An 18,228-nucleotide genomic window follows, 5' to 3' on the forward strand; every position below is an offset into this window, starting at 1 on the left:
GTAGAAATATTACACTTGGGAAGTCAAGAAAAAAAGGAAACGACAATGCTAATCATAGAGATACGTTGAAGACAAGCAACTTTCAAATGTACACGCCTGACCAAGATTGAGTAAAACATGACATCTGAATTGAATGCACTGACTTTTTAAAATGTCTTTGTACAGAACTATATCGCCAGTTTTTTCAGCTGAGTAGTTTATAAGTGGTTAGAGAAAAGAACACAGAAAATGACAACTTTTACCTGATTGATTACAGGAAAAATGTCCTAATCAATCTGTTTTCTCGTTAATGGAAACACGTCTAATCATAGCATCCATTATCTTAGAAGGATATGTAAGTAATTGAACAACAACCCATTCACAATCTTTTAACCTTTCCCACATCTCAAAGATAACTTGAAAGTGAAACAAAAGCCCACCAGCTCTTATTTTAAGATGATGAAAAATCCAACCTTTCTGTCAAAGAGGCAACAAACATGGCTTCTTCAACCACTTGTTTCCTCCACATTCTTGCCCTCTTCTTCATCTGCTTGCCTCTGGCCAACACCATAGATTTCAATTATCCTGCAGTCTTCAACTTTGGTGATTCAAATTCTGATACAGGAGGCCTTGTTGCAGGTGTTGGAGATCGCCTGGAGCCACCTAATGGACAGACTTATTTCCAGAAACCATCTGGGAGGTTCTGTGATGGCCGGCTAATCATCGATTTCTTGAGTAAGCTTCCCAATTTAATGTGCCATTTTTTCTTTTGGGGGGAAATGGTCTTCATTTCAAGTTTATATTGATATCTTGGTGTTTCTTTTGGTTGTGTATTTTTGTTGCAGTGGATGCAATGGACCTTCCATTCTTGAACTCCTATTTGGATTCCATTGGTGCACCAACTTTCAGAAAAGGAGTTAACTTTGCAGCTGCTGGTTCAACCATACTTCCTGCCACTGCATCATCTGTTAGCCCTTTTTCATTTGGGATTCAAGTTGCTCAGTTTTTCAGGTTCAAGAATCGGGTTCTCGAAATCCAAGCTAAGAGTAAGTTTGATCATCTTTTGATTATCAGAACTGTTTTTACATAACATCAGAATCCTATATCTTGTGAGATTTTATTGATTTTCTTTGCAGCCAGAAAATATGATAAGTATGTTCCGGCTCAAGATTTTTTCCAGAAAGGTCTTTACATGTTTGATATAGGCCAGAATGATCTTGCTGGTGGATTTTACTCCAAGACATTGGATCAAATTCTAGCTTCAATTCCAACAATTCTCGTAGAATTTGAAGATGGTGTCAAGGTCAATTCTAATAACAGAAAATTATGCAGAACTCCTGTAGTTATTATGAAATGAAGTGCTAAACTTATTTCTGCTTCCTTTTTGACATCACAGAGATTGTATGACCTAGGAGCCAGGAATTTCTGGGTTCATAACACCGGTCCTTTGGGGTGCTTAGGTCAGAATATAGCCAAATTTGGAACTGATTCATCAAAGTTGGATGAGCTAGGATGTGTTAGCTCACATAATCAAGCTGCAAAAATTTTGAACCTGCAGCTTTACGCCCTTTGCAAGAAGCTGCAGAGCCAGTATGCAGATGCAAATATCACTCATGTCGATATTTTCACCATCAAGTCTAATCTGATAGCAAATTATTCCCGATATGGTAATTTTCTTTACTCACAATGCCAAAAAGAAAACATTATAGTGTGCAATTTCTTTGGGATTTTAGAATTTTTGAGAACTAAATGAAGTTACGAAAATTGTTCCTTCATCAATGTCATATGAACTTTATTTAACATTTGATCTTTTGCTTTTATGTATCGCAGGATTTGAGCAGCCCTTAATGGCTTGTTGTGGATACGGAGGACCCCCACTCAACTATGACAGCAGGGTTGCCTGTGGTCTGACAAAGGTGATCGATGGAAACAATGTCACGGCCAAAGCATGCAATGACAGTAGTGAATATATCAATTGGGATGGAATTCACTACACAGAAACTGCAAATCAGTTTGTTGCCTCACAAATTCTCACAGGAAAATACTCTGATCCACCCTTTGCAGACAAGATGCCTTTCCTTCTTAAACTGAAGTTTTGAGCAATTAACATGCTTGTCGTTGTTTTATTCTCTGTATAGTACTTATATATTCTGATTTATTAATGAAATTCATAGCTTCCATGAATGCCTGAAAATATAGAACAGCTTATCGATCATGTGATGAAATGTACCACACTAAATTAGTAAATTCCCCTTTATATTATCAGCAATGCAACAGGGAAGTTTCTCTACTCTCATAAAAAGAATGGTAATATCCCTTGTGTTAGGGGAGGTCCAAAATTTTCATTTTTATCCTTTTTAAAAAATTTCATGAATCAGTTATTTCAAAATAGACCATTTGTACAAGATGATATACATGCTTACTCAAGTCAAAATGAAATCTTCCAGAATCAGACAGTTCACTTCTTTGAAACATATGCATAGTATTGAGCCATGGGAACAACGAAAGCAATCACTAACAAGCCACCAACGACAAGTGTGAATTGTCCTCTTTTCTCGTCTGTTTCCTCTCTGGATTTGAAGTTGGACTCTCTTTTGTTATCCTTGAGCTGGGGACCACCAGGATCAGGAAGGCCATCAATGGCCGCAACAAGACGTTTGGCAGTGCTGTAAACGGCTTCATTGTACTTCTCTTCAGTAGCCAAGACTACAAACATTGAAACCAATAGCCCCACCATCAGAAACAAGAGCATTAGTGTACAAGTTTCATTATGAAACAAAAGATAATTGTTCTGGAGTCCTTAATTCTTCTATATAAACAACTGAAATAGAGAGATCTTCCACTTCCTTCTTTTAACTTCTAAGCAAGCTTGCCTCTTAAAGGTATACTCCAAGTTAATGAATACTCATAAGCCCCGTGGACCAACTAAAGGGAAGTTAAAGAATGGAGCACTGAAGGCTCGCAAAGTAGATATCAGTAGCAAGCAACGACTTCTTAACCCCCATATCTTTCGCAGAACATACTGCAAGAGTACTAATTAACCCTACTGTTAATGACTAGCTAAAACAATAGGAGTGGACTGATCTCTTAGTCGATAAGCTGACAAGCATCCTTTTCCAGTGTGCATTTTTCAAACAAAAATGACAACTATAGGATAAAATTCACTCTTCAAAAAACTACTCGTCCCATAGTTTCCGCTTGTTGTGGAATCTAGCTACTGAGATTCGATTTCAAGCCACTAATTAGTCTTTTCACCTTTATTAGCAGCCCTGGTAATTTGTTGTTAATCTCGAAATACAACATAACAATCAAAGTTGATACCTGACCTTTGTAGTTTTTGTTTCATTTGTCATGATATTCAAGATTATGAATGGGTATTCTCCAGCAATACTTCAAGTCTCAGACTTTCAACCTTCTTGGTACTTTAGTTGGACCGCAAAAAGCCAAAAACTATCTTAATGCATACATATCTAGCAGGTCCAAGCTATAGAAAGATTCCTTGAATGAAGGAAAATTTGCCACAATAATGAGATCTCGCGACAAAATAGCAGAGAAGCAAATCCTGCTACCGTAGAATATGCTCCTCAGTGAAGTTTAAAGGAAAAAAGAAAGACTAGGGAGAATAAATGGATATGTTTCCATTTGTTTCATGTTTACATGTCATTGCCATCCAACTAGAATCATTTTTGTTAAACAATTCTTATTGCATAAACTGAATAACTAACAAGAAAAAATCCTCATTCCTCCATTAGATTCTCTCAAGATCATTACGAATACATAAACAACTAGGCAACTCTTTTGGAGTTTGTGTTTCTAGGTACTGTTGGTAACTCCATAGACATGACAAGGTGTTATTTGTGGCTTGAATTATTTCCTTGTATTTTTTAGGAAACCCATAGTCCCTATAGGTTTAGGAAAACCCATTGTCCTAATAGAATTGGGAAAGGAAAACCTATAGTCCTTGTCAAATTGGGAAACCTTTCTCATATATGTTTGGGACCTTTTGGGATCTATATATAGGGGTTGTAGTTGGGGATTCTATAGATTGTATTGTGTTTTTCTTCTCATTCATAGTGGAAAACTCTCTCTGCTTTTGCCCCGAGGATTAGGCTTGGCCGAACCTCGTTAAATCCTTGTGTTGATTTTTCTTCTCTATTTGCTTTGTGTGTGATTGTGTGCTAGTTAACCCACGATATTCCGCAACAATTGGTATCAGAGCAAGATTCGGGTTTCTACACATAATTTAGGGTTAAGATGTCTTCATCATCTTTAACAAAGTACGAAGTAGAGAAATTTGACGGAGGTTCTAGTTTCAGTCTATGGAAGATTAGGATGAAATCGTCCCTGGTGTTACAAGGATTATGGAAAGCAATTGATGAGGATTTTCCTGAAGATATGAAAGAGACAAAGAAGGAAGACCTGAAGGAGAGGGCTTTGAGTGCGATCTTCATGAGCGTTACAGATAGCGTTCTTCGGGAAATTGCTGAAGAAACTTCTGCAGCAACGGCATGGAAGAAGCTGGAAGATCTGTACTCTAAGAAATCGCTGACAAACCGCATCTACCTGAAAAAGAGGTTATACAATCTCCATATGAACGAAGGTACACCTGTTAAAACTCACCTTGATGAGTTTAATTCAATTATAATGGACCTGAAGAATGTGGATATCAAAATTGAGAGTGAGGATCAGGCCTTGATTGTGTTATGTTCTTTACCACAGTCTTATGATACTTTTGCCGATACACTGCTATATGGGAAAGATAGCATTTCACTAGAAGATGTTAGTAATGCACTAAAATCTAAAGAGTTGAAAAAGAGCTTTCCAGACAACAGAATTGAGGGTGAGGGTCTTGTGATTAGAGGAAGAACACAACAAAAGGACTTTAACGGGAAAAAGCCAACAGCAAGATCAAAGTCTAGAGCAAGGAAGCAAAACTGTTATGAGTGCGGGGAGCAAGGTCACTACAAGAGAGATTGTCCTAAGCTGAAGGAGAAAAGAGGGAAGCAGAAAATAGATAATTCGGCAAATATTGTTGACACTGGCAATAATTCTGATGATAGTGATTATGTAGGGGAAGTTTGTGCTGTGAGTTCTAGTCATGGGCAAAATTCTTGGGTTCTTGATTCTGGTGCTACTTTCCACATGAGTCCACACAAGAATTGGTTTGCAACTTACAAACAAATGAGTGGGACTGTCTATATGGGAGATGATAATCCATTACCAGTAGAGGGGGTTGGTAACATCAAATTGAGAATGTTCGACGGAATAATCAGAAACATTGAGTGTTGGCATGTTCCTCGGATAAAGAGAAATTTGATTTCTCTTTCGACTTTGGATGATCAAGGGTATAAATTTCACTCCGAGAATGGAATACTTAAAGTGTGTAAAGGCTCCATGGTACTCATGAAGGGTAAACTACATTCTAAATTGTATCATCTTCAGGCCAGTGTAGTTGAAGGGGAAGCTATTGTAGCTTCTGGGAAAAGTGATCTGAATCAGTCTCATTTGTGGCACTTGCAACTTGGCCATATGAGTGATAATGGATTGTCTTTGTTGAGTAAGCAGAATTTGTTGAATGGGTACAAAAATCAAGCTTTGAATTTTTGTGAGCATTGTGTGTTTGGTAAACAGACAAGGATAAAGTTCATCAAGAAGGCCGAGCACAAGACCAGAGACAAGTTAGATTATATACACTCTAACTTGTGGGGTCTAAATAGAGTTCCCTCCAAGAGTGGTGCTAGGTATTTTATGACTTTGATTGATGATTACTCAAGGATGGTGTGGGTGTATTTTCTGAAAACAAAAGATGAGGCATTTTCGACATTTGTTAAATGGAAAACGATGGTTGAGAGGCAGACGGAAAGAAAAGTTAAGCGTCTTCGAACTGACAATGGGTTGGAATTTTGCAATTCTGAGTTCGACAATTTCTGCAGCAGGGAGGGCATAGTGAGACACCGCACTTGTGTCGGAACACCACAACAAAATGGTGTTGCAGAACGTATGAATAGAACGCTTTGTGATAGGGCATGAAGCATGCTTTCACACTATGTGTTAGCAAAGATTTTTGGGCTGAAGCAATCAATACAGCTTGTTATTTGGTCAATAGATCTCCATCCACAACTATTGAGTTCAAAACTCCTTTTGAGGTATGGTCCGGTTCACCTGCTGATTATTCAAATTTAAGGATATTTGGTTGTCCTGCTTATGCTCATGTGAGGGATGGAAAATTTGAGCCGAGGGCAAAGAAGTGCATATTTCTAGGGTATGCAATTGGAGTGAAAGGTTATAAGTTGTGGTGCACAAATCAAAAGACTCCAGGGCTAATTATCAGTAGGGATGTAACATTCAATGAATCTGCCTCACTAGACAGTCAGAGGGAGAAGGCAATAGCAGAAACAGATCGTGGTGTCAGTGACCGCATAGAGCTAGAAATTGAATCTCCACTAGCTCAGCCCAGTAGTTCTAAAGTAGAGGAAGTGGATGAGGTGCAAAATATTGATCAAGACGATAATTTTGATGCACCTGCGCAACAACAACCATATAGCATTGCAACAGGCAGAGAGAAGAGAGTGATCAACCGACCGCAAAGGTTTGCAAACGTAGTTGATGGGAATCTTCTTGGATATACGAATCCAGTGGGATTTGCTTTGGCAGTTGCAGAGACCGTTGATGCGTTTGAGTGTTATAGCTATCTAGAAGCTATTCCGAGTATAGAACCAAATCGACGGATTAGTGCTATAAGTAAAGAGATTGAGTCTCTTAACAAGTTTAGGTGTTTCCTAGACTTGGTTGATGCATGCGAAAATGGATAGAGCCCTTGCGAGGGCTGAGGGCAAGGTAGAGAGACGTTGTTCCTGTTGATGAAGAGAATTCAAGCCAAGGGGAAGATTTGTTATTTGTGGCTTGAATTATTTCCTTGTATTTTTAGGAAACCCATAGTCCCTATAGGTTTAGGAAAACCCATTGTCCTAATAGAATTGAGAAAGGAAAACCTATAGTCCTTGTCAAATTGGGAAACCTTTCTCATATATGTTTGGGACCTTTTGGGATCTATATATAGGGGTTGTAGTTGGGGATTCTATAGATTGTATTGTGTTTTTCTTCTCATTCATAGTGGAAAACTCTCTCTGCTTTTGCCCCGAGGATTAGGCTTGGCCGAACCTCGTTAAATCCTTGTGTTGATTTTTCTTCTCTATTTGCTTTGTGTGTGATTGTGTGCTAGTTAACTCACGATATTCCGCAACACAAGGAAACAGCTTTTCTAGAAGCTAAGACCTAAGACTAGAAAATCAAGCATTTATCAAACTCACTAAATTGTTTAAATGCCATTGTTAATGTTGACGAAGAGCAATAGAACTTTTCTAACCTAGTAGCATCTATGCAAAGTAATATTCTCTCATATTCTAGTTCTCTGTACTATACTTAATGTCCTACCAAGATTGTTATTCTTACTTCTTGCGAATAATCCATTCAGTTGGAAATCAATTTCCATGACAAATTCAATCAATCAACACGCTCAAAACAATAAGGAATAGAAAGGAAGTGTTGCCTACCTGGAAGGTTCTCTGAGACGGCAGCATCAAGAACAGTGTCTCCAACAGCCTTTACAAATTCAGGACCACCAGTTATCGCGCCTTCCTTTTGACTTGTAACGAGCACAACTATACCCTTGTCATTTCCTTGTTCAACACTCGGGTACCATTTCTCCAAAACAGTGTCAGCGTACTCAAAAGCATCAGCTTTGCTCTACAACCCAAAAAGTTAACTTTTTGATTATTTTCCTCCCTCATTATATGACAGGTTCATTTTTTTCTTCTCCTACTGATCTTGTTATCGGAAAAAGAGAAAATGGGTGGGGGGGGAGTGTAATTTACAGGTTTAGGGTTACCAGCACTTAAGTTTCACAAAGGATTTATGAAAAAACTTAAGTTTAACAGCAAATCAAGCAGAAAAACACCATAAAGATTGAATTTTTTCTTCTTCTTATCATGGTCTATTAACAATTGATCATTCATGTTGTGGCTTCTCATGACAAAGATAAAGAAGAGAAGGAAAGTTACAGTGAGTTTGCGGACAGTGATGAAATTAATGTGGAAGCCTTTTCTCTTCTCCACATCAGACAACAATGCCTTCAAATCAGACTTTGTCACTCTACTAAGTACACCAGCATCATCAACCACGTAGGAGTCCTTTGGAGGACCTTCATTTAACACATCAAATTCAGATGCTAATGAAGAACCAGATGACACAACTGGACAAAAATTGAGGGCTAAAGAAATAGCTACAGCAGCTAATCCTTGCTGAACACTGGAAAACCAACTTTTGGGTATTGAAAAGGAGGAGTCTTTGCCAATCTTTGAAGCCTGTTTTTTAAGGCTGCAGCATATTGGCTTAGCTGAACTGATTGAACTTGATCTTGGTAAGTGAAAAAGGGGAAGAAAAGGCTTTGAAAGAGAAGCTGTTTTGGGGTTGAAGAGAGGATAACGAGAAGGAGGGGAGAGAATGGTTTCCATTAGTAAGAGATCAGAAATGGTGAGATAAGAGAGAGGATTCTGTACATGAGGAAGTTCTTGTTTCTGTTTCTTTTTGTCATTCGGGTGGTTTGTGTTGTCTCCTTCATTGGTTGTGGCTGAATATTAATCCCTATGGATAACGTTTTTCTCCACCTGTCCGCTGTGGAGAAACATAAGGGCCTTTTGGTCTTATTCATTTTTAGAGGGAACCTTTGTTAGAAAGTATTAGAAAAAATAATGCAAGTATTAACTCTATGTATTATTAATATTGTATTTGGTATATTTTTTTAATTTGTGTATACTTAATGCTTGTGTTAGTTATACATCATACTTGATATTATCCTATGTATAAGTAATGCATAAAAAAACATGGCATTAGTAATACCAAGATTATTAATGCATGCATTAGTATGGTTAAAGACAAAATTATCCTTAAAATATCTTAAAAGCTAGAGAATATGGAGGGCATTTTTGTAAATAACTATTTTTCTTAAAAATTATGCAATGCATTATAATTATAATACACGACACCAAACAGTAGATAAGAAATAATATGTGCATAACTAATGCTTGCATTACTAATACACCTTATTCCGTACTATTTTTATACACCCTACCAAATGACTCTAAAAAATAATTCCAACATAAAAATTTGTATAAGCTAATGCTACTACTACAATATTTTGGTTGGTTGTACAAGAAAAAATAATTGTGGGTTGTCTTTTTACGCTTTGTATTGTTAATATCTCATAAGTTATGTGAGAATATGTGTATTATTCATGCGTCAAATAATATAAATAAGAATATATTTATTAGCAATACGCGAGTAAAAGTACTTAGATATAAACAATGTAAGATAATCAATCTAATTATTATAACAATCCCCATGTTAGTATTATTATTGTACCAAATAAAAATATCATTCAACGCATAAACAATTCTTTCACTATAATTTTTTATATTAAATTCCAATGTAAGATTTCATAAACCCAAAAACTCCTAATTTCTTTTCTTTAATTTTCTTCATTTTCTTCTAATCCCCTAATTTCTTTCTTTTTTGTTTTCTTTCAATATAATTTTCATATTGCATTCCAGTGTGATCATTACATAAAACAAACAACTCCTAATTTCTTTCCTTTATTTTTCTTCATTATCTTCCAATCCCTTGATTTCTTTTCCTTTTCTTGTTTTTTTGTTTTTGTTTTCTCTGTACTATATAAGTTGAACATCTAATGTTTTGATTAATGTCAAAAAATACATTGCAATTTTGATATACCATGCACCATGGTCGAACATGGCAATAAATTTCACTTACCTATTATTTTTTACTACAAGACATTGATGTTGGAACTGGGTCACGTAGAGCTTAGACATGTCTACCAAGAAGCTAATATTGTAGCAGATGCCTTGGCTAAGCACGTGATGAACCTCACTCCCACGAATGGACGACATCCCTTATACTACTTATGCCCCCCCCCCTCCCTTTGCTTTATCAGCTTTCAAAAAGGACAGTTAAGAACACTTATACGTTTGAATAGTCTTGGCTTGTAATACAACTCTTATGTTACTTAATTTCTAGGGTTGTTCAAAATCAAACCGAAAACGTTTATCGAACCGAACCGATGGTTTATTGGCTTATTGGTATCGGATCATCGGGGTAATGAATGGTGAACGGATTTAGATTTTATAACTAACGTTTTTGTAGCAACCCCCTTTGGGAGGGTACTACTTAGGAAATAAATCTAATTTCCTACTTACAAAATATTAAAAGAGATATTAATAAAAATATTCAGAATAATTTTAGTGGCGGAAGTAGGCCCATGCGAAAAGGCTCAAAGTGCAATATATATATATTTTTTAAAAATACACCATAATTTTATTTTAAATAAAATACCATGTCAAAATATTAACATATGGTGATATAACCCTTCTTGATTAATCAACAGATTAAAGCAGTTTCCTAACAGATTTATACAATCATTCAAAATCACTGCAAGTTTGTATTGTACATAAATTTCAAACTATTGGGTATAAAAAGGAAACTAGTTTTCTCCTTTTCTACATATTTACAAGACAAAGTGTAAATTCAGCATATTACAAGACTTGAGTTATTAAAACACCCTAATACAATAAAATAGGTTACAAATTCAAGTTACAAGATCTTGGTCTTTAAAATCCAACAAGCCTCCAAATAACATAAGTGTGACATATATATATATATGTATATATCCTGTATATATATATATATATATCCTGGATATCCTATATATCATGTACATGTCCCAAAACTATGCAAACTAAGGTGCATATGCAAATATGATCTCCATAAATTCTCCCAAAAAGACTACTTCACCCTGGCCATCTTCAGATTTCATCCCGAACATTTCCTACGATAGAAAACAACTATCGCTAAGCATAAAGCTTAGTGGTGTATAAACTTTAGGCTTGGAGTCATTAAATTCTCCAATTCCCCTTTTCAGTCATAGTTAGCTCAATTTAACATAATTTAAAACAAGTGAACAAATATATCAAACATATCAATATCAAACTTTGAAGTGTTTCCAAATATCAATAACAATGTTCAAGAGTCTAGAAAGTGTATACTATCAATTTAAGAGAGTATACCAAATATCCATTTTTCGCCCAATATGTACGTCATGCCATCACACTAAGCATAATCAGATATCAAGATGGACCGAAGCCCCAAATCAAGTAGGGTCAAAACCCAATAGACAAGAGAATCAAGAACCATATTAAAAATGGCTTCCTAGTTCGTACTTAACACGGACAAATTTCATAATTCAAGACGAACTACAAATCCAAAGTCAAGATGGAAAAAGATCAAGAGGCATGCCAAGATGAGTGACAAAGTCACTACCACAAGAAGGACAAAGTCCCAACAAGAATGCAAAATGATCAAACAATCCGTACGAATGGGCAATTTAGCAAATATCTTACAATACTTGATATAATATGAATATAACAATATAAATCGAAGATAAGAAAAATAAAGTATCAAGTTATTTCAACATATTCAATCAAGCAAAAAGAGTACAAGTTTATACACAAACTTTGGTATTTTACCACAAAACAGTTCATCACAACTTGGGGACATTTGAATCTACGCCGTACATAAGTTTAGTGATTTAGCAAGTCAAACTAAACATGATATTGGTAAAAATTACCCAAAAACGTTTGAAAGCTAGACCAAAATCTAGATGTAAACCTCGGATCTCTATCAGACAAAATAGAAATAGGGATTCCATGCAGCTTCACAATCTCATTAATGTACAATTCTGCTAAAAGTTCAAGTGAATAGTCCATTCTGATTGCCAAGAAATGAGCACTCTTAGTTAGTCTATCTACAATGACCCAAATTGCATCATGATTTCTTTGAGTGCATGGAATTCCAGAAATAAAGTCCATCGTTATCCTTTCCCATTTCCATTCAGGTATTGACAAAGGTTGCAGGAGACCAGCTGGGACTTGATGTTCAGCCTTTATTTGTTGACATACCAAGCATTTAGAAATGAACTCTGCAATGTCTTTCTTCATACCAATCCACCAATAGTGCTCCTTAATGGTCCGACACATTTTAGTACCACCAAGATGCATTGCATAAGGTGAACTATTTGATTCAATCAATATCTGCTTTCTCAATTCATCATCATTAGGAACACACAACCTATTTTTATAAAATAAGGTACCATCTTTCCTTAATGAAAAATCTGATTCTCTTCCATTTTGGACTTCTTCAACCCGTTTCACAAGTTTCTTATCTAACTTCTATGCTTCTTGGACTTGCTCAAGTAAGATTGGCTTGACTTGCAAATTAGCAATGATAGAACCATTAGAATTAAATGAAAGGCAAACATTCATGGCTCTTAGTTCAAGAAGCAAAGGACTTAGAGTTAAACTTGCAAGGGAATTGCGACTCAACGCATCTACAACCACATTGGCTTTACCAGGATGATAATCAATCGTGCAATCATAATTTTTGATGAGTTCAAGCCATCTACATTGTCACAAGTTTAAATCTTTTTGTGTACCCAAGTACTTCAAACTCTTGTGATCAGTAAATATGTGACACTTCTCTCCGTATAAGTAATGCTTCCAAATTTTTAAGGCAAAAACAATGGCAGCAAGTTCAAGATCGTGAGTGGGATAATTCAACTCATGCGATTTCAACTTTCAAGAGGCATAAGCAATTACTTTCCCTTCTTGCATCAAAACACAACCCAAGCCACGAGGAGATGCATCACTGTATACCACATAATCTTTTCCTTCAGCTGACAAAGAAAGTATTGGAGCTTGTGTCAACAAGGATTTGAGCTTTTCAAAGCTCTCTTGACACTTGTCATCCTATACAAATTTGGCGTCTTTCCCTAAAAGTTTGGTCAAGGGAGAAGCTATAATAGAGAAGCCCTTCACAAACCTTCTATAGTATCCTGCTAAACCCAAGAAACTTTTTATCTCAGTTGGAGTTTTAGGGAGGTTCCAATCAACAATAGCTTGAATCTTACTAGGATCAATATTCACACCTTCAGATGATACAATGTGCCCTAAAAAAGCCACTTCATTCAGCCAAAATTCACATTTGGAAAACTTCGCGTAAAGTTGTCTCTCTTTCAGAATTTGCATGACAATTCAGATATGCTTATCATGATCTTCTCTATTCTTGGAATAGACTAAAATGTCATCAATAAACACCACCACAAATTGATCGAGATAAGGCTTGAATACACGATTTATTAGATCCATAAATACAGCGGGAGCATTTGTCAAACCAAATGGCATTACCAAAAATTCATAATGGCCATACTTGGTCCTAAAAGCAGTTTTAGGAACATCTTGCTCCCTCACACGCAACTGATAATATCCAGACCTCAAGTTATGTTTTGAGAATAAGCTGGAACCTTTCAGTTGGTCAAACAAGTCATTGATTCTAGGCAGTGAGTATTTGTTCTTGATTGTTACCTTGTTCAGCTGTCGTTAATCAATACAAAGCCTAAGAGTGCCATCTTTCTTTTTCACAAATAAAACAGGAGCTCCCCAAGGTGATATACTAGGACGGATAAAACCTTTCTCAAGAAGTTCTTGCAATTGAGCCTTCAACTCTTTTAATTCAGCTGGAGCCATTCTATAGGGAGCGATAGAAATAGGAGTAGTTCCAGGGACAAGATCTATAGGAAATTCAATCTCCCTTTCTGGAGGCAACCCAGGAAGATCATCAGGAAATACATCAGGAAAGTCGCACACAGTTGGTATGTCCTTAATACTTGGACTCCCCAATCGTGTATCGGCTATATGAGCAAGATAGGAATCACAACCTTGACAAATCATCTTCCTTGCCAAGACCGCAGAAATAATATTAGATGTCAATGATCTTTCTCCTTGAACTACCATGTGTGAATATGCAGGAGTTCTAAATGTCACTTGCTTCAACCTACAATCAACCAATGCATGGTGCCTATGGAGCCAATCCATGCCAACAATAACATCATAGTCTTGGAAGGGCATTTCAAGCAAGTCGACAGGGAAAACTAGATTTTGAATTATGAATGGACAATCTCGATAAATCCTGTTAATAACAGCCTGATGACTTAATGGACTCGTGACCAGCACATCAAAGTCAAGTCTCACAGATTTAACAGTATCAGGAAATGCAAGTGATTTGCAAACATAAGAGTGCGAAGATCCAGAATCAAATAATGTAACAACGTATATGTCAAATAAGTGAAACTTACCAGCAACCACGTCCGGACCATCCTAGTCATTCTTCTGTCTCATAGCATAAACTCGTGCAGCAGCTCTCGATCCACAAGCCTGATTAGCTACACTCGAACCCACTGCTTGCATTATTCGAGGTCTAGCACTACTATTAGCTTGAGAATTAGTAGTGACAGGCTTTTGAACTGATCCTTCTGTATGTGTATAAGAAAGAGGATTAGGATTAGGACAATCCTTCACTTTATGATCTATACTTCCACAATTAAAACAACTTGGAGTACTGGCAGTAGAAAAATTTGACTTATTCTACTTATGATGTAATGATTTATGTGTACTCTCGGTCTTGGAATAGTCAAACTTTCCCTTTTTGGATGGACCGCCATAATCTGAATTACCCTTCCTAAACCTGTTTTCTCTCCTACTAGCTTCTTCCTTGTCAATTCTTTTCCAAGTAAGTGCACCTGAAATCAGCTTGGAAAAATCCTCAAGTTGTAAGATTGCCACTGATTTTCGAATGTAACCATTCAAACCTTCTTCAAATCTTCTGTACTTGTCTCTTTCACCATCAATAATACCTTTAGCATAGCGAGAAAGCCTGAGAAAGTTTTGTTGATACTCTGCAATAGACATACTCCCTTGTCTTAAATTTAGAAACTCTTTCTTTATAGCATCATAATAGACATGGGGAACATATTTTGCACGAAATGATTTCACAAAGTCATCCCAAGTCAGCACCGGAGGTTTTGCTTTTGCATTTGGCACACTTACCCACCAATCATAGGCATCTTTTTGTAAAGGGAGATAACATACTTAAATTTGGCAATATTAGTACACTCCAGTTGTTCAAAGACCCTCTCCATGCGCTCGAGCCATTGTTCAGCTACCGTGGGATCTGTAGTGCCTTCAAATTCAACTCCGCCCATTTTTCTCATCTTCTCATAAATTCATTTCACTAGGTTCTAACATTGTCCCAGCTAAGTGACGAAAGAATTCAGCCATCTGCTGGAATGGAGGAGTCATAAATGGAGTATTATGACTCATTGCTCTTGGATTATTGCCCACTTCATTTCCACTAACACGAGGAGGATTTAGGTCAGGCAAAGGGTTCCTCATTTCCTCCCTGAAGGTGAGACATGGCATTATACTGGGCCAGACTTTCATCAACGGATTCAACAACTCTATTCGAAGAAGAGGCCATATTAAAATTCCTATAAAAAATAAGATCACACTGCATTAGGGACATGTACATGATGCATATGCACACAAAATACAATAAATTAAATTAAACAAGTATGCAAAAATTTATAAACTCTAAGTCATTTTCAAGAAAAGAAATAACAACAAATACTAGGTACTATCACAACAAAACAAATCCTAGAATCATAAATCGTGGCTCTGATACCAAAACTTGTAGCAACCCCCTTTGGGAGGGTACTACTTAGGAAACAAATCTAATTTTCTACTTACAAAATATTAAAAGAGATATTAATAAAAATATTCAGAATAATTTTAGTAGCGGAAGTAGACCCATGCGAAAAGGTTCAAAGTGCAATATATTATTTTTGAAAATACATCATAATTTTATTTTAAATGAAATACAATGTCAAAATATTAACATATGGTGATATAACCCTTCTTGATTAATCAATAGATTAAAGCAACTTCCTAACAGATTTATACAATCATTCAAAATCACTACAAGTTTGTATTGTACATAAATTTCAAACTATCGGGTATAAAAAGGAAACTAGTTTTCTCCTTTTCTACATATTTACAAGACAAAGTGTAAATTCAACATATTACAAGACTTGAGTTATTAAAACACCCTAATACAATAAAATAGGTTACAAATTCAAGTTACAAGATTTTGGTCTTTAAAATCCAACAAGCCTCCAAATAACATAAGTGTGACATATATATATATATATATATATATATATATATATATATATATATATATATATATATATATACTGTATATCCTGGATATCCTGTATATCATGTACATGTCCCAAAACTATGCAAACCAAGGTGCATATGCAAATGTGATCTCCATAAATTCTCCCAAAGAGACTACTTCACCCTGGCCATCTTCAGATTTCATCCCGAACATTTCCTACGATAGAAAACAACTATCGCTAAGCATAAAGCTTAGTGGTGTATAAACTTTAGGCTTGGAGTCATTAAATTCTCCAATTCCCCTTTTCAGTCATAGTTAGCTCAATTTAACATAATTTAAAACAAGTGAACAAATATATCAAACATATCAATATCAAACTTTGAAGTGTTTCCAAATATCAATAACAATGTTCAAGAGTCTAGAAAGTGTATACTATCAATTTAAGAGAGTATACCAAATATCCATTTTTCGCCCAATATGTACGTCATGCCGTCACACTAAGCATAATCAGATATCAAGATGGACCGAAGATCCAAATCGAGTAGGGTCAAAACCCAATAGACAAGAGAATCAATAACCATATTAAAAATGGCTTCCTAGTTCGTACTTAACACGGACAAGTTCCATAATTCAAGACGAACTACAAATCCAAAGTCAAGATGGCAAAAGATCTGAATCAAGAGGCATGCCAAGATGAGTGACAAAGTCACTGCCACAAGAAGGACAAAGTCCTAACAAAAATGCAAAATGATCAAACAATCCGTACGAATGGGCAATTTAGCAAATATCTTACAATACTTGATATAATATGAATATAACAATATATATCGAAGACAAGAAAAATAAAATATCAAGTTATTTCAACATATTACATCAAGCAAAAAGAGTACAAGTTTATACACAAACCTTGGTGTTTTACCACAAAACAATTCAATCACAACTTGGGGACGTTCGAATCGTCTACGCCGTAAACAAACCAAATCTGTCCACTTCCTCAAACACTTCCCCTTTGATTTTTTTCAAGGGTTTATATACCTTAAATACATAATCAAATATCTAAATAAGTTCAGTAATTTAGCAAGTCAAACTAAACATGATATTGGTGAAATACCCAAAAACGTTTGAAACAGAAATTCTTGACAGTATCATTATTCCGAGTTGTGACTCAGTTTTGAAGATTTACACGGACAAACTAGACTTTATAGTCTTCACAAAAGTTGTAGATCTATGTCTTACAGTTTGAGAACATCTTGACTCACCTCCATATCAATTATGAAAAAAAAGTTATGCTAAAATTACTAACAACAGTACATGGAGTATTTCTAAAACCGGAAATCTGGACAGCACCTGCCCTGTACTTTCTGATCCTTTTTCAGGTAAATACCAACAAAACTAGATTTTGGTTCCTTCATAAGAGTTATAGATTTATGAAATACCTTTCCAGAAAGTCCTGGATCACTTAAATCGGAGCTCTGTATAAAAAGATATGTATAAAATACTAGTAGGTGTCTAGTATAACAACGAGTTTAGAAACTTACCAAGAGGAACAACTTGATCTTCACCAAAAACGAAATTTGCTTGTTGATTTAGTAGAAATCCATGATTTTTTTCAGAAACTTCAGATTCTAGTTTCTACGGAGGAGAGAGAGAGAGAAAGAAAGAGAGATAGATAGAAAGAGAGAGATGGATAGCTATTCTTCTTTGTCTTGAAGAGTAGAAAAAATGGGGAGTTTATGGATAAATATGAAATAAAATGGTTACCCAACTACTAAATATTCTTAGATAAATACAAAAGGTTGAAAACCCAAAAACTTAATTATATATTATATTTAATAACAATTAGTCAAAATAATATTAAGTGTTACATATAGCAACATCATGGAACTTCATTGCCAATATTAACACAACCTAAAGTAAGAAATTTTCATATATTGATCATTTCACATTTAGGAAGTGCAAAGTAAAATATTTCCTCGTTACAAAATGCTCAATCAAGAATGCAAATATTATAAAAAATTTGGGGTGTTACAGTCTTAACGGTTTGGGGGCATATTACTCAATTTTCTTATCGGGTAAGCCGTTAACTCGTTAAGAATTTTTATATTA

General features: G+C 35.7%; 2 protein-coding genes across 2 annotated transcripts; one reads left to right on the forward strand and one right to left on the reverse strand.

Moving 5' to 3' along the window:
* The first annotated feature begins 406 nt into the window (after window positions 1–406).
* LOC104223791 (GDSL esterase/lipase At1g54790) lies at window positions 407–2,163 on the forward strand. Its single transcript, XM_009775294.2, has 5 exons — window positions 407–714; window positions 825–1,025; window positions 1,116–1,282; window positions 1,376–1,646; window positions 1,810–2,163. Exons 1-5 carry the CDS (start codon window positions 477–479, stop codon window positions 2,076–2,078), a joined length of 1,146 nt encoding a protein of 381 aa, XP_009773596.1. The 5' UTR covers window positions 407–476; the 3' UTR covers window positions 2,079–2,163.
* A 161-nt stretch (window positions 2,164–2,324) lies between these two features.
* Window positions 2,325–8,626, reverse strand: LOC104223792 (UPF0603 protein At1g54780, chloroplastic). The gene is made up of 3 exons (XM_009775296.2): window positions 8,040–8,626; window positions 7,533–7,725; window positions 2,325–2,685 (listed from the first exon to the last, which is right to left on the reverse strand). The coding sequence occupies exons 1-3, from the start codon at window positions 8,490–8,492 to the stop codon at window positions 2,438–2,440; spliced, it is 894 nt and encodes a 297-aa protein (XP_009773598.1). The 5' UTR covers window positions 8,493–8,626; the 3' UTR covers window positions 2,325–2,437.
* Window positions 8,627–18,228: the final 9,602 nt, after the last annotated feature.

This window comes from Nicotiana sylvestris, chromosome 1, assembly GCF_000393655.2.
Source record: "Nicotiana sylvestris chromosome 1, ASM39365v2, whole genome shotgun sequence".
In the NCBI taxonomy this organism is placed as follows: Eukaryota; Viridiplantae; Streptophyta; class Magnoliopsida; order Solanales; family Solanaceae; genus Nicotiana; species Nicotiana sylvestris.